General features: G+C 34.8%; 2 protein-coding genes across 6 annotated transcripts in view; one reads left to right on the top strand and one right to left on the bottom strand.

Annotated features, from left to right (window-relative positions):
* The window catches only part of Esf1 (ESF1 nucleolar pre-rRNA processing protein homolog), an 81,721-nt gene extending 75,637 nt beyond the window's left edge, over positions 1 to 6,084 (bottom strand). Inside the window, exons 1-3 of one of the 4 annotated variants that reach the window (XM_058575657.1) lie at positions 5,792 to 5,950; positions 5,345 to 5,472; positions 3,835 to 4,513 (exon numbers count right to left, since the gene is read on the bottom strand). In XM_058575657.1, coding sequence (XP_058431640.1) covers positions 3,835 to 4,471 — 637 coding nt within the window. In that variant the 5' untranslated portion in view covers positions 4,472 to 4,513; positions 5,345 to 5,472; positions 5,792 to 5,950. The other 3 variants (XM_046433173.2, XM_046433172.1, XM_046433174.2) reach the window with 3 other exon arrangements.
* A 50-nt stretch (positions 6,085 to 6,134) lies between these two features.
* Positions 6,135 to 22,630, top strand: part of Ndufaf5 (NADH:ubiquinone oxidoreductase complex assembly factor 5) — a 30,776-nt gene continuing 14,280 nt past the window's right edge. For both annotated transcript variants that reach the window (XM_046433176.2, XM_046433177.2), the window contains exons 1-7: positions 6,135 to 6,356; positions 8,857 to 8,897; positions 10,745 to 10,808; positions 15,424 to 15,471; positions 16,836 to 16,939; positions 19,081 to 19,120; positions 22,268 to 22,465. In XM_046433176.2, coding sequence (XP_046289132.1) covers positions 6,135 to 6,356; positions 8,857 to 8,897; positions 10,745 to 10,808; positions 15,424 to 15,471; positions 16,836 to 16,939; positions 19,081 to 19,120; positions 22,268 to 22,465 — 717 coding nt within the window. The remainder of the gene's footprint in view (positions 6,357 to 8,856; positions 8,898 to 10,744; positions 10,809 to 15,423; positions 15,472 to 16,835; positions 16,940 to 19,080; positions 19,121 to 22,267; positions 22,466 to 22,630) is intronic.

Genomic DNA, 22,630 nt, shown 5'->3' with positions numbered 1-22,630 from the left:
AGACTCAAACCTTGGAGAATTAAAAGCAAATTTAAAAGTTTAAGACTTGGGGCTGGGGCTATATAGCTCAGTGGTAGAGCACTTGCCTAGCATGTGTAAGGCATTGGGTTCGATCCTCAGCACCACATATAAATAAATAAAATAAAGGTGTAAAAAATACAACAACATTTTTTTAAAAAAAGTTTTTAAAAAATTTTTTTAAAAAAACTGAAACTTGGTTTCTCTTAGTCCTACACTCTTAACAGTATTTATTCATTATCTACTATATACAGAGCATTGAAAAAGGTGAAGGGAAATGAGATGATATGTAACATAATTCCCATCCTTGATAGGTTCATAAATAAAGGAAAAATTTTATTGATTTATGAATCCATGTTTTAAGCCCCAGAGACATTTAAGTTTGTCTGCAAAGAATATTTATAAAAAGGAAGACTTTGCACAGATATCATTTGACTTAAGATTAACTGAATGAAAGGCATTTTGTTAGGAGGGAAGGAAATGGGCTTTGATTTCTGGTTTCACAAAGTACACAGTAATAAAAATAACTGGCTAGCAATTTGAAAAAGAAGGTATTATCATGAGTTCTGTGTAAGGGCATCAGAAGAACATAAAAGTGAAAGTAAGACATTATGAGTTCAGCATAATTCACTTTTAAGCAACACTGAGAAATAAGATAATTATCTAATAATATTTCTCTAGCATCAGTCATTATACCATTTTTATAATTAAAGCACATCACTGAAATTTTTCACTAAATTAACTTTTAAAAGTTAGCTTTATTCTAAATACTCCTGATGTCACAGACGTGATGCAGTGGTTATGTTTTCAAAGATGTTGAAATAATACATAATTACATGAGCCCACAACATACAAATTCTTCATTTTATTTTTATTTATTTAAAAGAATTTTTTTAGTTGTTGATGGACTTTATTTTCATGTGGTACTGAGAATTGAACCCAGGACCTCATACATGCTAGGAGAATGCCTTACCACTGGGCCATAACCCAAGCCCCAAAGCTTCATTTTAGATAAAGTGGGGTTACAAAATAAGTGACTGTCCCTATTCTTCAGATCTAGTAGTTATTATAAACACTACTACTTATTACACTACTTTTTAAAAAGCTGTTTTACCATTTTCTCCCTAATTATATGAATATACACTGCAAAAAAAAATTAAGAAAATATGGCTTAATGAAGAAAATTAAGATGATCAGTAGCTTCTCATTCAGAGATTACCCAATGGTTATTTTGGTATATAACCCTCAAAATTTTTCTCAAAGTAGCTGGTGATATTAAACAATCTATTTTTAAAACTTTACACATCATAGATGTTTGTATTACTATAATTTTTTAATCAATCATTTAATGATTTAGGTTAACATTTTTAATTTAAAAATAATGCTGCAATCATATTCTTTGCACATACTTCCTATTATTTACTTAAAATAAATTCTTAGGCCTACAAGTGCTGGTCATGAACACTTTATTTATTTTTGCAGTTGTAGATGGACACTATCTTTATTTATTTTTATGTGGTGCTGGGAATTGACCCCAGTGCCTCACACATTTGAGGCAGGCTCTCTACCACTCAGCTACAGCTCCAACCCCTCGTGAACATTATATAATGACAAATATGAAATTGTAACTCCTTATATTATTTTTTTCCTTATTGACCTTTAAAAGTCCCTTGCATGTAGTACTTGCTGCAATGATACTTGGTGATTAATTAATGAATAAAAGAGGATTGTATATTCAATCATTTAATTCCAGATTGTGGAAACAATATAAATAACGCCAGCAACATGGTGAGGTAAAAAGAGTCAGAAGACATGAATTATAGTTCCAGTTCCATGTGTTTCTTACATAAATCACTTTAACTTGGCTTCTTGATATATCTTTCATTTCTCAAGGTTATTGATAAAATTAAATGAGAAAAGAATTTTAAGAATATTCTGTTAAAACCAATTGAAAGGATTAAAATGATGTTATATTAATCCAGTGCCCTAAACTAACTGGAACCTCAAGGATGCTAGACTACCTTAATTCACAAACTCAGCATCACATCAACCTTGCTGGTCTCAGTCCAATTTTACTCAATTTCAGTAATTAGATTCATATCTCTTTTCTATTTTGCATGAGGTTTGCTGTCTGGTTTTGCTACAAGTGAAATGGGACCCCATCCCAGAAACCCTCATCTCTACTATTTAGAATTCTGCCCACTGCCTAATACTTCCTACTTTCCCAATGTGATTCCTGTCTCAAGACCTTCCTGTCTTTTCCTAATGCCTATCTTCCTTAGGTACTATAATTGTAGCCAATCTGGCTCATCTGTACCACCAATTTTCAGTTACAACATCAACTATGAGCAACATCAATATTTAAAATTTCCTGCTGTCAGAGGCAACACAAAATTTTATTAAACAGTTAACATGTAAATACAAACTAGATGCCAGGTGTTTTCTTACCTAGTTCCTAATAGTCATTTCTATATCTATTACTCTTTTACCTCTTCAAGATTTTATCTAATCACAAATGTTTTTTCTCTTTTTCAACATGAATAATCACAACTTTACTCAAATAGTTCTCTATATGTAGAACACTTTGATCCTCAAACTTAAATCCTTTCCAACCCTCAATCAAAACAGTGCATCTTCTAGCACTTTTTATCTGATTATCACACCTTGAGCAGCCCCTTCTTATGCACTTCCATAGCTCTCTGCTAAACATCTTTTATGGCACTGTTATTTTATTTTGTTCTCTGGTTCTGATTTTCTTCCACTTTAGATTTATGCTGTCCAATATAGTGGCAAGGAGCCATGAATGGCAATTTTGCACTTGAAATATGGCTCATTCAACTTGATATTAGTGCAAAAATAGGATGTAAATGTCATTAATTTATAAAATATTGATTACAAACTGAAATAAATTTTTATATAACTGGTTAAATATGTTATTAAAATTAACTTCATCTGTTTCTTCTCAATTTTTTAAAAATATTTTTTAGTTGTCAATGAACCTTTATTTTATTTATTTATACGCGGTGCTGAGAATGGAACACAGTGCCTCACACATTAGCGACAAGCACTCTACCACTGAGCTACAAACCCAGACCCTTCTTCTCACTTTTTAACATGGCTATTAAAAATTCAAAAATTATGCACTTCTGTTGGATAGTGCTATTTTAGACTAGGACCACTTCACAGAGTTTAGAGGGCTGTTATCTGCACATGGGCATCTACAAAGGAGAAAGGGCTGAAATCAAAGCCATCTTTACTTATCAAACCATGTACCCTGCAGAGTGGCTTTGTTCAGGGGAAAACAACCTGTTGCTTCTCTCAAAAGTGTTATCCCCCACCAAACTGTGAGCACTGGAGAGCTATGTGTTCAGAGTATACCTTTTTCTAATTTGCTCGAAGGCATCAAATAAGCTAGCAAAAGCCTTAATATGGGGGACCACACCCCATGTTCTAGTTACCACAAATTAGTCACAAATATTTAAAGTAATTAATTAATACATGAATATACAATTCTCCTTACCTTCAGACACATCTCTTATGAAGTGATTACATATTAACACTTTATCTGGTTAGCACATATAGCCTTTACTAATGCCCAACACAAATCAAAATCATTAAGAATGGAATTTCTACATCTGCCTTCTAGCACTAAATAAAAAATAAATCTTGTTATTTTTTCTTTCATAGTTTTAGATTTACATATAAGCATTTAAACATTCCCAACTTACCATGAAAATAACTGTTTACTGTTTTAAAAGATCAATATAAAAATAAACATGATTAACATCAAAGAATCCCTAATTCTTTCCAACCAACCTGATTGTTTTTCTCTTTTTATCTTGGAACAAATGATTTTGGTAGATTTCCCAATTTCAGAGGTGCTTGAGCCTACTGTCCTTAGTTTTCCTTTGGGAAAAGAATCTGCACTACATTCAATGTTTTTTTTCACTTGTGTACTTTTATGTGTAAATTCTTCACTATCTTTTTTGGGACTTATTTCTAAATCTAACTTCTTAAATCTACATATGTTTTTCTTTTGCTGAATTCTTTCAGAATTATCTACATCATTTTTATTTTCAGAATCCTTTTGACTAACTTTTTCAGTTTCTTTTTTTTTCTTCTCAGTCAAATTTTTGGACTTTATTTCATTTTTGGTCTGGGTTTTTTTCTTCATTTTCTTTTGGTTCAGTGCTTTGTTATCTTCATCAGAGAGGTCGGAATCAGAATCTGAAAGGTCATAGAAACGTTTCAAGTCCTCTGTAGTACTATGGTTGATGGGGCGCCCTCTTTTATCAACAGCATAGTTCAATTTAAACTTTTTGTCATGAAACATGGCTCGAAATCTCTTGTCAATTTTGACTTTTCGATCCTTTTCTGGCATTTCCCAAAATCTGGGATCCTTTGAAACTCGTCTAAACCGCTGGTCACTCATTATTTCTTGTTTGGATGACATTTTAAAATCTCTCACTGAACAAATGTTTGAAGAAACCAAATACTAAAAAACAAATAAAACACATGTTACATACATCAATGAAATGTAAATAATATTTAGATATTACTTAATATTTAAATATCAATATCAAATACTTATTTAATATTAAATATTAGTTTAATGTTAAGTATCAAATAATATTTAAATACTTAATATAAATGTTTTTAAAACATTAACTCATAACATATTCTAAGTTAAATGTACATAAAATAAAAGTAAAAAGTCTTATTTAATCTCTCCAAGTTATTCGGGGTCATGCAAGAAAATCAAAAACATAAAAATATCCTCTTAGCTATTACAAATCATTTGAAGAAACAAATTTAAGGCAAACCAAGCAGAATCTCAAGGTTTTATGGAAGAGGGCAAATGTTTATTAGCCCATTGCACTCACTTAGAATTTCCATATTTTTAGCTGTATATCTATATGTATTATAGGCTGAAAGCTGAGGTAATGAAAAGATTCCCCAGCCTTAATTGGTCTCACTTGTTTCTTCAAACGGTCCCATTTTCTCTATTATTCTTTACCTCCTGCTACTCCCAACAGCATTTAGTACTACAAGGTTAGCTTACTAAGTTCCCTCTTTAAATTCAACCATCCTCCAAGAATCAGGTAAAGTCTCACTTTAATTAGTGGATACCACTTCTTTCTATACTTAATTTTGTGTAGAAGCGACTATGGCCCACATGAGCTGATCCCCCAAAGCACTCTAAGAGTGTGTGTGTGTGTGTGTGTGTGTGAGAGAGAGAGAGAGAGAGAGAGAGAATGAGAATGAGAGAGAGAGAGAAAATGAACTAGCATTGGTCCCTTGTAAAGTCTCTGATGATTCGGCTTACCCAGTTTTGAGTTTTGCAAACCGTCTGAAGTCATTGATTGTTAAGAGCAAAAACGGACTGATCAAATTGTAAGGTACTGCTTTCTTTCAAAAACGAAGGCCGGTTCTAAAGCTACGGTTTTTCTTAAACTTGAAAAAAAAAACCTTTTTATATATCCCGAGAAAAAAATAAATGTTTCGCTGATGCATTTATGAATTTTAGATACATTATAGCACTTAATCCTCTGAACAGCCTTACGAAGTTGGTACCGTCTCATCCAACTAGTAGAGGTAATGTAATAAAAGCATACAACAAACATCAAATATTCAGAGACCGGAAGTCGACTTGATCTCATCTCTGGATGCGTGCCCTCATCCAGATAGTCCACCCCACCTCTAACGCAGGTACACCAGACTGGACCCAGAACCAACGCCTCCTCCCATCTCCCAATCTTCAGGCGGAACCTACTGGACTGAGGTTCCCAAAAAGCAGCCTTGAAGAGGACTGAGAAGGCCTGAACAGCGAGGACGGAGAAGGAAGAAGCGGAGCTCCCCTCACAAATCCGAAGGGGATCCTGTCAGAGACTGGTGCAGCCGCTCCCGAGCCCTTCTTCTCAAGTCCATTCCCACTCACCGTGTCGTAACTCTCCACAAGCCTCACCTGGGACCCACAATCCTCCGCGTGACGCTCCGCCGTAACGGCACGCGAACTGGGCCAAACTACTTCTACATTCACCTCTTTCCGTTTAGTACTCTATGCACCGGCGCAGGCGCAAGACAAAACACGCTGTCCAGTTGCGTCGCAGCTGAAGATGCTGAGACAGGCTAGGCTCTGGCGCCTGTGGCGACGGCCTCTGGTGGCAAGGGTCCCAGCAGCGAACCTTGGCGGCAGAGAAGTCGCTTCCGGTGTGTTTCCCCTTGGTAATACCTCGCCCGGAGCCCTGAATATCTTTGACCGGAATTTGAAGAGAAAACAGAAGAACTGGGCGGCCCAGCAGCCCGAGCCAATGAAGTTTGACTACCTGAGGGAGGAGGTAGGTTTGGGGGACACCGCGGGCCGACAGTCCGAAGCCTGTGATGTTCGGATCCGGGAACTCTCGTTGGGCCTGGATCTGGTCATGTGACCTTGACCCGCAGCGTGTTCTTCCCGGCCTCTACTGTCACCAAAGAAAGGCTGGACTTGGATATTTTTTTAACGTGCTTTTTCATTCATTCATTCAGCAAAATGTTGCTTGAGTTGCCGCCATGGTTTCATTTTAAGGGGAAAAGGCGAGACAGGCGTAGACAACAAGAAATGTAATTTCAGTTAAAGAAGTAAGGTGAGGGAAACAAGTGGTATAGTGCCTGCGTTGGTCTGGCGCGGCGGCTCAGGCAAATAAATTACTTGCCCCTGCAGCGATGGGGCAGGGGAGTGGGGTAAGGTGGGATGAGCCTCAGAGGTAAAAGGAAAGACTATTGTGAAACCCCTGAATCCGAAAGGACCTTATGGAAGCTTTCAATGAAGTTCCAGTGGCGGAGGTAATGGGAAAAGAGGTCAGGGTGGCCCACGTTATTAGGGACTTTGGATTTTATTCTCTTTCTGTTCCATCCAGTATGGTAAGCTCCTGGCTACTAAGACTTGGAAATGCAGCTAGTCCAATTGAGATGTTTTATAAGTGTCAAATAAACACCTGATTTCAATGGCCGAATACAAAAAAAGGACATAAATTATCTCAATTATCTCAATTTTTTTTGAGTACGTTAGTATGATTTTTATAACATATTGGGTTAAATAAAATAAAATATACTAATTTCTCTTATTTCTTGTTACTTTTTTTTTTTAAACATGGCCACTAAAAATTTTTACATTACTTGCTTGGTACTCATGATTTTTTTGTAGCACTGCCCTAGAGGAGCATAAGGCCCGTAAGTGGTTTTAGCAGTGGAGTAATGTGATCTTATTTATATTTTAGGAAAATTAAGTTTAGATCTCCTGATTTGTCTGTTCTAGTCTGAGGGACCTCTTTCCCTTGCTGCCTAGGAAGACTGTGGACTGAGTTTATACTGAAATGGCACTGAACTCAGGGATCAGAAGATATTCCTTCAGGGGTGGAGCAAAATTGGAGTCAAGTTCAGTGAGCTTTTTGAAGCTAATGCACCACATTAATCAGGCCCCTACTTTGAACACAACTCTGTGCAGTCACTGGCTTGATCAGGTGATTGACAGTGTGTCACTTTTTAGGAAGCCTTACATGAGACAATGCTTAGAGATTGATAGAGTTTATTAGAGAGAAAAGTCAACTGTCAATAAATTTCATCTCTCTCAATTTGTAAGGAACAGTGCAACACTATACTGATTTTACCAGTTACTGGTTTCCTCCTGAAGAGTTCATGGTGGCATGTACATAATGTACTTAAAGATGTGTGTTCCTAATCCCTATTTCCTTCCAAGAAAAGCACCTGGATTACATTTTGAAGCCTTGTCAGTGTGCAGATTTATAATAAATGAGATATGAGAGTTATTTTATAATAAACAAATGCACTGATATTAGGAATGATCTACAAAGTGAATTCCTCTGGGAAAAGATTTGTGCTATACCTCCTTCCTTGCCACTCTTCCTGTCAACAAAGCACATGCACCCATGTTCTGAACTTTCAAGTCCTAATTGCAACTCTGGGATGTTTATGAGGGAGTAAAATGTAGGGAATATTAGACCCCTACATCTTTATTCCTGCCAGATGAAGATAGCCCAGTAAAATGACCTGTTTTAAATTGGAATGAGGATGGGGGGGGGGGGATGTTCATTCAGATTTGACTTTTTCTTTCTTTATTTTTATGTGGTGCTGAGGATCGAACCCAGGGCCTCGCGCATGCCAGGCAAGCGCTCTACCGCTGAGCCACAACCCCAGCCCCAGATTTGACTTTTTCTAATTTGCAAATATCTCTTCAAAAATTATTAACTCATTTAAGAGTTCCATAGATTTGTTAGTTTTCATTGTGTCTACTCTTTTCTGTAATAGATCTTAGTTAACTAATTTTTTCACTTTTATGTACTCATGCTAATATATCTGGGCATTAATTTGCCTTTTGTGTCCTGTTACTTTTCATTTTTGTGATCTTTTTTTTAAATATTTATTTATTTGTAGATGAACACACAGTATCTTTATTTATTTTTATGTGGTACTGAGGATCAAACCCAGTGCCTCATACATGTGAGGCAAGCACTTTACCACTGAGCTACAGCCCCAGCCATGCATTTTTGTGATCTTATGGAATGTAAAACTATAAACACACATACACATTCTTAAGAAAGTTTCATCTCGATTTCATTAAATTAACTTCCAAAGAATAATTTGCCTGTTTCTTGGAATATTTTGTGTTCCTATTCAGGATTTGAAATTTTATTGTTAAAATAGGAAAAGGATAAAGGGAATTACTTATCATCATGCTAAAACATAAGTAACCTATTGATTATGGAATACTGGGGAAAGAATGTTACTTCTCTGTTAAACCTACTTGACATATATACTTCATTGCTTCTTGTAATTTTTCAGGTTGGAAATCGGATTGCAGACCGTATATATGACATATCCAGGTAAATGATGGTTATTTTAAATTATAATCAACTTTAATTTATTTTACTTTTGATTTGGGTCTCACTGTATTATCCAAGCTGGCTTCAAACTCCTAGGCTCAAATGATCCTCCTGCCTTAGCCTTCTGAATAGCTGGGACTACAGGCACTTTTGGTTAAAAGCCATCCATTAAAGTAGACGAAGGTTGGGTGAATTTATTATATTTGTCTATAAAAAAGGGAATTTTATAAAATCACAAATTCCAACTGTATTTTAGATATATTTTTGCAAAGTAAGTGCCTTGGGATGAATTAATTTTTAAGGTTAAAAAAAAATGCTTCATTGTTTCAAATAGGTCCCCCATTTCATTTATTTCTTTAGTTCCATTATTTTAAAGAGCCAAAAGAAAAACAAAACAAAACAAAAAACTACTGTAATCATTTTGACTGGATTATAGGTCATTTGTGATATAATAAAGGAAACATTAAGTTTTCTACATCCATTTGAATTTACAAACTTATGTCATGGCTGAACAAAGCACAGTTAAGTCTATGAAGAGACCTGTGATTATGCCTAATAGCAGGTCTTAAACATTAAGTATTTGGAATTAAATTGTTAAATATACTTGTCTAACTATCCTTGCATTAATATTTTATTTTTACAAAGAGTGGTTTATATTCTCAATATTGATCTTCTGTTGACTTTTAAAAACTTAACTCTTAAATGTCTTTATTTGTGGGATCTGAGACTCTCTCAATAAGTTTATATAATCAGTAATATAACTAATTTAGCTAATTTTTGTTGAATGTTTGTACTGTCCTAATATTTTAAATGCACTATTTCATGTGACACACCAACTCTGATGGAAAGTTGTAATGTTTTCATTTTTAGATGAAGAAAGTGAAATATAGCAAAGTTAAATCAGTGGTGACAGGGCTAGTAAATTGCAGACACAAAATCTGAACTTTCATCTTTCTAATTCTAAAACCTGTGTATGTAACTATACCACATTGCCTATGTTCATAATCAAGATATAGGGCATTAGGTTAAAAATACAGAAAATGACTGACTGTCACCACAGGTTCTTTAACTTACTACTGGTGTTCTATAATTTTGACATATATTTTTAAGAAAAATTGAACAGGGACTCTTCTAGTTTTTTAGGGAAGAAATGTTACTAGTAGATAAAGTTTTAACTTTTTGTCATAAATTATCTTAAACATATGGCTTATAATTAAATGTCTATACTGATATAGTATGATATGATATTTTTTAAAGGGTACAACATGGTATGAAGGATACTGTTTTTGCCTTAAGAGTCAAACTGACCGAATTAAAATGTTGATTGCTCCTTATTAGTTAAAAGTACCCATGTTGACCTACTTAACTCAGGACACCTAGAACTTTTAATACTTTGAGCCTGATAAATTTTTAGCAAAAGTTACCTATTATTAAATGTTTTTATTTAATTTAGCATATTAATACTCAACAAATTTGAGAAATGGGATAATTACTAAGTCAATAGTATTTCATTGTTAATTTACATTTAATCTCTTCATTCTTTATCTGGATGTATTGTTAAATTAAAACACTGTCATTAAATCTGTTCTTTTAATCCACATCATGGAGCCACCTTGTGGTAAAACTGGTTCTTCATGAGGTCCTGTGAATGAATGAATGGATCAGATAGACTTTTTCTATACAGTATGCTCTCTGGTGGATACAGTTGCAAGGCAAGGCAGAAAAGACAGACCATATAATTTTCTAAGAATTGCATTCAATAAAATGTTTCTACTGAAGAAAAAATTGGTTCTTAATTATTTTATGGACTGTATTATAAAACATAACTCCTGTGTCTTATATTTTAGAGATTTCACCCTTGCTTTGGATGTTGGTTGTGGAAGAGGTTACATAGCACAGCATTTGAATAAGGTATATTTATTCAACTATTTACTTTTAAAAATGAATTGGCTAGGGCCTGGTGTTGTAGCTCAGTGATAGAGTTCTTGCCTCATATGGGTGAGGCAATGGGTTCAATTCCTAGCACCACATATAAATAAGCAAATAAAATAAAGGTCCATCAACAACTAAAAAATATTAAAAAAATGAATTGGCCAATCAATTCAGTTGAATCATATTAAGATTTAGATTTTGTTTATATCAGAATTGCTAATTCATTTTATCCAGTGTTTCTACTTATTATATATATTTTTTGAAAAGCCTATATATATTTCTCTTTGTTCTTAGTTTGTTCAAACATTGTGTTAATTCACAATAAAAATCGGGAGCTGGAGGCATAGATCAGTGGTAGAACACCTTCCTAGAATGCATGAGTCCCTGAGTTCAGTCCCTGGCACTATTTAGAAAAATTAGATTGACATTTTTATAGAAAAATATGACTAAGCTAAATTTTTTACATAGAAAGATGTTAATGTCATCAGTTAAAAATCTTTCTTTGTATCTTAATATAAAGAGACTATTAATATTCATGCCATTTTATTTTGCATTTATAATTCAAAGCATAAAGACATTCATTTATTCTTTTAGCTGCTATATATAGGACATTGTGCTAGACACAAAGGTTAAGGTGGGATTTCTATGTAAAATTTTCTTTGTAGATAAAAACACACACTTGGGCCAGTGTGGGATGGGAGGGGGTGTTTATGAGACTTCTAAAACACTGTTATTGATAATAGTATATGCCATAGAATCAGTACAGTCATTCAAATGTGGCAGGAGTTAAAGGAAAGGAAAAAATTCGCAGGGATCTTGGCTTTTCAGAGGCACAGAACCTGACATGTTATTTTAAAGAATTTCATAGCATTAGAAGTCAGAGCAGAGCAGAAGGGAAGTTAGAATGCTATGGGATGTGATACAGTAATGTTTAAGGAAGATTAATTTGAGGATGACATGCAGGAAGAAAAAGAAGGAGAGGATAAAGAAATAGATCAATTAGGAGGCTGCGTTAAAGGTGGTACAGGTATGGGAGATAAAGACCTGCCACCTATTTGGAGGCAGCAGATATACAAGATGGGATATATGAGACCTAGTAAACCTAACAGAACTTGATGACTCACTATTAGAGAGTCATACTTGGATTTCAATGTATATCTGTAGCCCTACTACTTTTTAACCACCCTCACCATTACTTATCAGTCTTAGCTACCATCACGTCTTGCCTAGATATTTTTTTTAATGAATTTAATTTTTATTTTATTTATTTATTTATTTTTATGTGGTGCTGAGGATCGAACTCAGGACCTCACCCATGTGTCACAGCCCCAACTCCATTCCCTAGATTTTTGCAGTAGCTTCCTTATTGGAAGCTTAATCTATTCAAACAGCAAAGTAATCCTTTTAAAATGTAGGTTATGTCATTTTTAGTCCATTGCTCGGAACAGTTGATTTCTCATCTAATTTAGTCATAGTCTAGAGTCCAGTCCATAAAGCCCTCAGTGGTATGGCTTTTTAACATGGCCCTGACATTTCCTTCCATGAGAGGAAATCTTATTTTTAGCAATCCTAGCAACCTTGGTTTGTCATGTAACAGGCCAAAGCTTTGTGCTACACTTGTTCTCTATGTTCTTCCCCAAGATACTCATGTAACTTACTTATTTCTGTTAAGTCTTTGCTCAAATGACCCCTCATCACAGATCCTTTCCCTGACTACTTTCTAAAGTAGTAGTGCACTCACTCTACTCACTTGTTTCCATAGCATTTATTAACCCTGATGTATGTTTGTTTATTTAGTGTCTGTCTTTTCATATTAGATTTGTTCATTTTTGTTCATTACTAATTCTCAGTACCTATAACATACAAGGAAGATATGTTAAATGATAAATGCATGAACAAATGTGAGATAATCTTAAAGTTAAGACTTTAGAGATTGGGAAAAATCAGAATGAAATGCAGCAAGGAGCAAGGGATGATTCCTATTTTGAATATGTTGAGTTTAAAGTATCAGAGGAATATATTATTGTTGAGATCTGGCAAGTAGATGGAAATGGGAGGCTAGTATTGGAGTGTTGAGATTAAGAGCACTGACTTGGAAGTTGGACAGATAGGGATTCGAAATCTCAGCTCTGCTACTTGCTGTTTATATGGTCTTAGAGCAGTTATCCAGTCTTTCTAGACCTCAGTTTCTATAAAATGAGAGCAGTAATGCCTATCTTAAAAAGATAGCAGAAGATTTGAGACAAGGTAATTCTGGCAAAGTAGAGGATATGGTACTTATTTAGAAGTCTCTTTCAGAGATTACAAGCAAAGCCATAGAAATAGGTAAGCTCTCTGAGGCAAGGATGTAGAAAACAACCATTCACAATTGGAAGAATGAGGAAGAGCCAGCAAAGATGCCAGGAATAATAAGAAAGATGAGGTTGTGTGGTTAAGCGATAGAACACTTACCTAGCATGTGTCAGGCACTGGGTTCTATTGTCAGCACTGCTTATAAATGAATGAATAAAGGTCCAATGACAACTGGAAAGTTTTGTTTTTTTTTTTTTAATTCTTAAAAAAAGAAAAAAGATAAGTATTTCAGGAAGATGTTGGGGGCGAGATAGTAGAGCTGGGGATTGAACCTAGGGCCCCACGCTTCTACGCAAGTACTCTATCACTGAGTGATATTCCTAGCCCATCTCTTGATGTAAGAAGCAGAAGTCCACCCAAACCACTTTAAATGCAGTGACAGTTGTTGCACAGAGTTCTTATTTATTTGTTTATTTATTTATTTCAATGTGGTGCTGAGGATTGAACTCAGTGCTTCATGCGTTCTAGGCGAGTGCTCTACCACTGAGCCACAACCCAGCCCCTGCACAGAGTTCTTAAAGTAATTTATGGATCTGGCCAGGCCTCACAAGGAATAGGGACTTTGAAATATCAGTATGAAGGCCTTTTTGTTCTTGTGCTTTCTGGGATTACATGGGTGCTACATGGCCAGAGCTTCATCCTTTTTTTTTTTTTTCCCTATAGGCCATCCCTAGTGTTCATTAGTGTATGTAGCCCCAGTACAAGTACCCTACATCAGTGAAGTGCTAACGTGTGGCTCATACCAGCTCAGAAAAGCCATTTTTCTCTTCCCCAATCCTCTGCTCATTGACATTGGGAAATCAGCCATGGCAGAAGTATTTACACCATGGAAATTGACAAATGCTTCAAATAAGTCTTCTGCTAAGAGTCGGGTATTAAGTGTATATCAGAACCCTGAGGTCTTCATGGTCTTCCAACTCAGGGACCTCTGCCCTTCTTTCTAAGACTCTTAGTTCAATTTTCAAGTGAAACAGATAAGTTGATTGGTCTCATTCTTCACCCCTCACAGAGTTGTGCTGGAGCTGGCTCATGAAAGTCAGTTGTGTCCATCTCAGCTCTACACCTAGCAATACCATATTGTTAGAATGAAATCCATCATTGTTGGAGTAGTTACAACATGGAAATCAGCAAACAGTACAACTCAGAGTGCCTTTCTTTCTTTTTCTTCTTTCTCAAGAGTCTGTCCTTAACCATTTATCTGCACACTGTTTATCCTCAGGTAATCAGCAGTGATCAGGTAATGATAGGGTTTTGTGGTACAGTATACCCTTGCTACACTATGAGCAGGGAAAAGCAGATGTGGAAGAATTGAAAGGGGCCTGCTTTTCTAGTAGAGGAGGGGATCCTGAAGAAAAAGCACTTAAGTTTCTAGGAGATGCCTAACAGTGTTGGGCTTCAAAGAGGTCAAGTGAAACAGGACTGAGAGCAGCAACAACAAAGTGCTGTGTTGGTGCTTGGGCTATTACTTACCTCCAGAAATAGGTTTACTAGAGCAGTGAAAGGGAAGTCCCAAAAATTATAAAGAAAAACCTCAGTAAGTAGAGTCTGGGTTATAAACCAAATAACTAGAAGATGCTTAGAATTGAGTTTGTTTGTTTGTTTGTTTGTTTGTTTTTAAGAATGGTGGCTTCTGCCAGTTGTAAGGTGAAGGAAAAGACTAGAAGACAGAGATTGAAGATTGGTAGAGGAGAAAATGGAAGGAACAGGATCCTGGAGAAGAGAGCTGTGTGGAAAGTTTTAATGTGGAACAGATATAGTGTAGTACCCTTTCCTTTTGAAAGGAAGAGAGGATAGGTGAAATAGAGAAAATGAAACCCTTTAAGCCCTAATACTAAGTCTTTATGTGTAAGCCCCTCTATCCTTTGTAAATTCTTTGAGTAACTATAAGCAGGAAGCTCATCCTGATGTCTGGCATAAGATTATGGAAATTTGTATATTAAACCATGGAAAAATTAATACAGAACCCTAACACAGTGGAGTAAAATAGGGATGTAGGTATTTGCACTTGTGTTCTTTATTTTATTAAATAAAGTTAAATGTACTTAATATAGTAAGCTGCTTGTGTTTAAATGTGTTTTTTAATATGTTATTAAAGGCATTTGTGTACCATACTATTGTTAGACAGAGAAATACCCTTATAAAGCTGAAAAATGAATCTTTTCAACAATTGTTTTATTTGTTACTGCATTTATATATTTGCTTGTTTTTGATCATCTGATCAGCTTTAATTTTTCCATTGCAGGAAACTGTTGGAAAATTTTTCCAAACAGACATTGCAGAAAATGCTTTGGTAGGTAGCTTTTAACACTGTTGATTTCTGATCTCCTGGTAATAGTTTCAGTTCTTTATTTCCTTCAAAATGAAAATAACTAGCTTTTTTTTTTCCTCTTCCTCTGATCATAAATGTGATTCACATGAAGAAGAATTAAACAGTATAGAAAATACAAAAAAAAAAAAAAAAAAATCACCTCTAGTTCTCCCACTCAGGGACAACAACTGGTGACATTTAGTCTGTATCTTTGCAGACATATTACTGTCCCCCTCCACTAATTTTATATGCACTATATTATAACATTCTACATTTTTCACAGAATGTCATTCTTTTTTGTTAATAATAATTGTGTCTGTACTATCTTTTTAAATGGCTACATAGTGTTTCAATATATGAATATCCTATGGCTTATTTAGCTTAATTGCTATTGAAAAGCAGTTATATTTCTAGTTTCTCAATAACTAGCAGTGCAGTGAATATCTTTATGTGAAATAACTGTGTGTGCTCAAATTATTTTTCTGTCTGGAAATGAATTTCTGGTAGTGGAATTTATGGATTCATTGATATTAAGTTTTTGGTTATACTTCTCCAGGCTGCCCTTTAGAAAGATTGAATGATAATATTATTTGAAAATATGTTTTCCTCCTTCTCTGTCTCAACACTGGGTCAGTTGTTTTGTCTGTCAATCTGATAGGCAAAAATTGAAAATCTCTTTTTTCAAAAAAATTTGGGGGGTGCCTCTCTTTGAGTACTGGTTTAGCCAAACAGCTGTTGGTATCTCTTGGTTATTGGTATTTCTTGTGAATTTCACAACTTGTTTTGTGACGTGCCTTCACCTTGTCCTTCATGGTTCTTATTTTAGGTGATTGTAAGAGCTTGTTTTTTAGGAATATTAAGCCTTTATCTTGTATATTGTAAATATTTTCCCCAGTTTGTTTGCATTGTCTATTGCTTTTTAAAAGTTTTAAATTAGCTTATCATCAAATATTTCAGTCATTTCACTTATAGTGACTAGCTTTTGAGTTGTATTTAGACTTTTAAAATATCTAAGTATGAACGTATTCACCCATGTTTTCATGTAATATTCTTTATGGCAATTATTTCACTGGAAGCTTCAACTTTCTGAGGTGGTTTTTTTGCGGGGGACGTGGTATGAGATGGGTATCCTGTTTATGTTTTTCTAATCAACTCATCAGTTTTTCTGGCTGATCTTAAATGTCCTTTAAGAGATATTTTTTAATACCTTCTATGTGCTACTTTTTTCCTAGAGAAACTACCAGGGAATATAACATTAACTTTATTTAACAATGATTGTGTTAGCAATTGAGCGTATATAAATATGTTTTTGTTTTTTTGTTTTTTGTTTTTATCTTAACCTTTAGAAAAATTCCTTAGAAACAGAAATTCCTACTGTCAGTGTTTTAGCTGATGAAGAATTTCTTCCCTTCCGAGAAAATACATTTGACCTGGTGGTAAGCAGTTTAAGGTTAGTAATCCATTTGTACTTTTAAAAAATATGTTACAAATAGATCATTTATGCTTTAATTTTACTCTTATGAGATAGAAAAAATAGATAATGGAGTAAATTCTTAATCACTTATTTTTAAAATTACAAACCAGGTTGTTTAATGTATAAACTTAAGATTTCTCTGATAAAGGATTATGGATACAGTACTTTCTGATAGAGATAATATGAGCTAGTTTTGCAGCTTTCTCTTTATCCTCAACTTCCTACAAATGGCTAAAACTTATCTGTGATACAGGGGATTCCTTCCCAATTTAACTTAGTATTCTGGAATTGGTATTGATGGGGGCAGGAGTTTGAAAGAGTATACTGGCCATAGTATTCAAGTATTAAAGCACTCTTATAGTCATTTGGCAAATAAGGGAAAACTGATGTTTCCTCAAACTTTAACTCTTTCTTATAGAAATATAGTCTACAAGGTTATTTTTTTTCCTTTGTGTTCTCTACCATGTACCTTTACACTTACTATAAAAAAAAAAAGTACTATAAATATTTTTTGAACCGATTACATGAAGCACTAAGCTAGATGCTTTGGGGAAAATACAAATATGAAATCAGACCAGATCCTATCCTCAAAGAACTTTTGAGTTCAATAAAGAAAAGAAAATATTTTCAGTGGCATCTTATTTCTCCTGTGTTTTATAGTCAAATAGATTTTCTTTCAAAGGTTTGTTGTGCTTGTCACATCCAATTTAAACCTTTTGATAACTGTTTTATGGTGACCAGCCATCATAGTCTGCCCAGGACTTTGCTAGTTTTAGCATTGATAGTCCTGTGTTCTAGAAAACCCCTCAGTCACAGGCTAACTGGGAGAGTTGATGATCTTTGCTGTTTTCTTGAGTGTGTTGTTGTTTCTTCCTTGTTTGTTTGTTTGTTTTTTATACCTACTGAGCAAATTTAGAAACATACTCACATTCTGTTAGGAAATGAAAAACATACAGAGTCTGTATCTATGAAAAGAACCCTGGACAGAGTCAGAACCCAATTTTCAGCATTAGCTCATTTGCCTGCTATTTGCAAGTAACTAATTCTGTTGCTTTCAATTTCCCCATAAAGATAAACACAAAGGAGTGGGATAGCTGGGTCATATGGTGGTTCCATTCCTAGTTTTTCAAGAAATCACCATATGGCTTTCCAGAGCGATTGTACTAATCCAAACATGCAGGAAAGTTAAACACATATTATGAAGTGAGAGAAGCTAATCTGAAAAGCCTGTATTGTATACTCTGTGATCCAACTAAATGACATTCCAGAAAAGGAAGAACTATGGAGACAGTAAAAAAGATCAGTGGCTGCTAGGGATTATGGTATAAGAGGTGAGTAGGCAAAGCACAGGATTTTTCGGGGAGTGAAAATATTCTATATAATATGGTAATGGTGATAAACATCATACATTTGTCTAAACCCATAGAGGGTACACCAAGAGTGCATCCTACTGTAAACTGTGGACTTTGGGTGATAATGATTTGTCATTGTAGATCTGTCAGTTATAACAAATGTGTTATACTGATAAAGATGTTGATAAGGGGGGAGATTGCATGTGTCAGGATGGGGGTATATGGGAAATCTCTGTACTGTCCTCTCAGTTTTGATATGAACTGAAAACTGCTCTAAAAAATTACAATAAAATCTTAAAATGCAGAAAAGGTAGGATGATATTTATCAGAAAACTCACTGAGTTAAGCTTTGAATAATTCTGTTTGCCTAGGGAAAGTTTTAGATTTGCTGATAATTTTATTTTTAGACTAACAGAAAATATCTTGATTGATTTAATTAATGAGCTTCTTTCTTCAAATAAAGCCTCTGAATACTACTATTTGGATGAAATGCCAAATAGAAATTACTTTTACCTTATTAAGTGATGAAGACTAGTTAGATAATCATATCAGATTTTTTTATGTACATACAGTTATTCACCGGCAGAAAAAAGATTTTGCCCTAGAAATGTTTATTATTTAAAGATTGTATGAAAACAGTTTTGCTAATATTTGCTAATATTGATATATAATTTCAGACTTCATAATTAACACCATGTTTTTGGTTTATCCTATTAATGATAATTATACTAATGAAGCTAAAACAAGTATGTTTCTACATTTTAGTTTGCATTGGGTGAATGATCTTCCTAGAGCACTTGAACAGGTAAGAAACCTTCCGTTGATTCTACTATTCTGTTATTTACTACTAGAAACTTATAGATGTTTTCATCATGATGTGACAATTGGAGAATGGAATCAAATCAACTACAATCTTCTGTGGGCTGGGTATGTTTCTGGTGGGCTGGTGTTCTTTGGCATGTAAATGTGTACATTGAAAAAAATGTACATTGAGGTAAAGACAAATTTTGAATATATGTGAAAAACTTAATAACTGTGCAAAATAATATTGACATAAAGACATTTTCTATTGGGTTCCTTCTCTCCCTTAATTGCTTAAAAATATTTTAGGGATAAAATCCTATTTATTTATGTTGTATCTTCTCCATGCCTTATATGTAGAGAGTGTTAGGGAAATGCTTGTCAACTAACATTTATCAGTGAAAAGGAGAGGAGTAAGTTAAAAAAAAAAATGGATTCAAAGGAGAGAAAGAGATCACTGTTGCTTGGAGTTGACTAGGAAAGTTCTTAAAAGGAATTACTTGAGTACTAGAGGTTAGGTGAGATTTGGATTGAGAGGGCATTTCAGGAAGACAGAATCAGCATAGGTGGGGAGGCATAAGAACCTCAGCAGCGTGAAGGAACAATGAAGAAAGCTATTGGAGGATTAGTTTGTGCTGGGAGATGAGGTATATTGGGACCACTTAAAAGAGGAACTTGGTTGCCAGATCAGGAATCTGAAGTTTACTCTTTATGCAATTTAGAGCCACTGGAGAACTTTAAGGAGAAAAGTGACATGTTTGAAAAGCTTGGTGGGCAGGATAATAAATCCTATAGCTGGGCACATACTCTTTGCTAGTTATGGTGTTCTATTTTATGTGGGAATTAAATAACTCTGCACAATAATATCATTTCTTAGAAAACCGATTCATGGAGAAATTTGGTTAAACTTCAGGGAGATTGTTTCAGTGATCCAGACTTGAAGAAACTAAACCTAAGTGACAATGATAAGAGTTAAAAGGAAGGGAGAAGTTTCTAGCATTCTGCAAATAGTCTAATGACTTGTTAGCTCTGAAGATCAAAGTGAGGAAAGAGTAAAAGTTCATCTTAATGTTTTGTTTTTGTTTGGTACCAGGGACTGAACCCAGCGCACTTAACCACCGAGCCACATCCCCATCCCTTTTTATGTTTTATTTTGAGACAGGGTCTTGCTCAGTTTCTTAGGGGCTAGCTAAGTTGCTAAGGCTATCTTCAAACTTGTGGTCTTCCTGCCTGAGCCTCCCATGCTGCTTGGATCATCTTAAAGTTTTGGATGAGGATATTAGGAAAAATAATTAGCAAAAGTAAGGTGATGGTAATGATTATATAAAGGAAATAGAAAATGAGAATTAACCAAAATACGACAATTAGAAAAGGAATTTGGTTTTGAGAATAGGTATTTTGCTTGTATGGAGTGGGAGCCATGGCAGTGATAAGTTTGCTAAGACAAATATCCATGACGATGGCAGTTCAAGATGAGTTTAGAGTTCTGGGAAGATGTCCAGGCTGAAGATAGAAATTGGAAAGTCATCCTTGTGAAATCATAGTTGATGATAAGACCTACAAGGTAGAGAGGGGCTGCAAAGAGCTGAGGAATAAATCATGTGTGTGTGTGTGTGTAAAATTTTAGTGACAAAGAGAAAGAAGTAATACTGAAGAGGTATAAGGGAAGAAGAAAAAGATTTTTGTTTGTTTACTACTTGTAATTACTTTATGATATATTAAATATAAATTTAAGCTAATGCTTAGAAGAGCTTAGTGTGATTTGAGTTCTTATTAACCTTAAAATTCCTCCTTGTCAAGCTGGGGATGTGGCTCAGCAGTAGCGCACTTGCCTGGCATGTGTGAGGGAGGCACTGGATTTGACTCTCAGCACCACATATAAATAAATTTTTTTGAAAAAGTAAGGTCTATCTACAATTAAAAAAATATTTTTAAAAAAGTCCTCCTTGTCTTTGTTGTTGAAAAACAGTCAAATCTAGTTACAAGTTATAATCTTAAGAGAAGAGAATCACTGGGTAAACATTTATGTGTCTGGAGTTCAGTCTGGCCAGTATTTTGCTCAAGTTAACAATTAAAAATTGCTTTTGCTTGGGGCTGGGGATGTGGCTCAGGCGGTAGCGCGCTCACGTGGCATGCGTGGAGCACTGGGTTCGATCCTCAGCACCACATAAAAATAAAATAAAGATGTTGTGTCCACCAAAAACTAAATAATAAATTGCTTTTGCTTTAAAGATAGAAAATAATTATGTTTTAAAGAATACCAATGTGTTAGTGGGTTAATGCTGTTAATTGTGATTTCTCTATTGATTACCTTTTTCTGCATAATAAACCATCTCAATTTAGTAGCTTAACACAATTATTTATTTAGCTCATGATTTTGTGGGTTGGTAATTTGGGCTGGATATAGTTAGGAAAATCTTTTGGACCTGGTGTGGCTCATTCACATGTCTGTGACCATCTGCCATTGGAAGCTATATGGTTTAAGATGGCCTCAGCTGGAACAACTGGCTGATCTCCACTTCATATGTCTCTTATCCTCCACCCAGCTACCTCAGGCTTGTTCACAATGTGGGACCTGGGCAGGGCTCCAAGAGAAAAGGTGAGGCATGCAAGGCCATTTAAGAACTAGATTTGAAACTAATACACTGTCACTTCTACTACATTCAGCTAAATTGAAGGGAAAAGGAAGTAGACTCCATCTCTTTTTACATATTATCACAAAATGTCATTTCAGAGGGCACAGACACAGAAAGGACTGTGATTTTTGCAATCTACCACACTTAATTTTTTTTCTTTCAGTGTTTTTCTGACTATAAAAGTAAGTGTGTCTATTATAAAATTTGAAGACATGCAATATATTTTTACAGAGATTAATATTTTTAATAAAATACCCCCAAAAGACAAATCAGTTCTAATCCATAAAAGCAATGCTGGAGGCATCAAAATAGATTTTACTATTACTAGTGAGTGTATTGTCTCTCTTTATAACTTCATCATACAGCAATAACTTTCTGAAATTTCTGATCATGTTAGATGTTATTTATTTTATTGTTAATTTGGGAAAATACTGATTTAGACATCATGTATTTATTCTTTTAACATTTCTACATGTACAATTTTAAATAGTTTTGTTATCTTGTATTTATTACAGATTCATTATGTTTTAAAACCAAATGGAGTTTTCGTCGGTGCAATGTTTGGAGGTGACACGCTCTATGAGCTTCGGTGTTCATTGCAGTTAGCCGAAACAGAAAGGGAAGGAGGATTTTCTCCACACATTTCTCCTTTTACTGCTGTCAATGACCTAGGACATCTACTCGGGAGAGCTGGCTTTAATACCCTGACTGTGGTAACTATCAAGAGAATCAAGTAATCCATTAATTGCTTAGTTCAAGGAAAGCTTTTATTGACAATTCTTATTGTGCATAAATACAAAATTGATTGATACAAGGCAGGAATGTAAAATTTTCAGTATTTGTTACCAGAATAAGTAACTCCAAAAAATGTACCTTAG

Source organism: Marmota monax, unplaced genomic scaffold, assembly GCF_021218885.2.
Source record: "Marmota monax isolate L192 unplaced genomic scaffold, Marmota_monax_Labrador192_F-V1.1 WCK01_AAM20220418_F8-fsc00014, whole genome shotgun sequence".
Taxonomy (NCBI): domain Eukaryota; kingdom Metazoa; phylum Chordata; class Mammalia; order Rodentia; family Sciuridae; genus Marmota; species Marmota monax.
The sequence above is the reverse complement of the archived record's forward strand: the minus strand, read 5'-3'. Positions and strand labels throughout refer to the sequence as shown.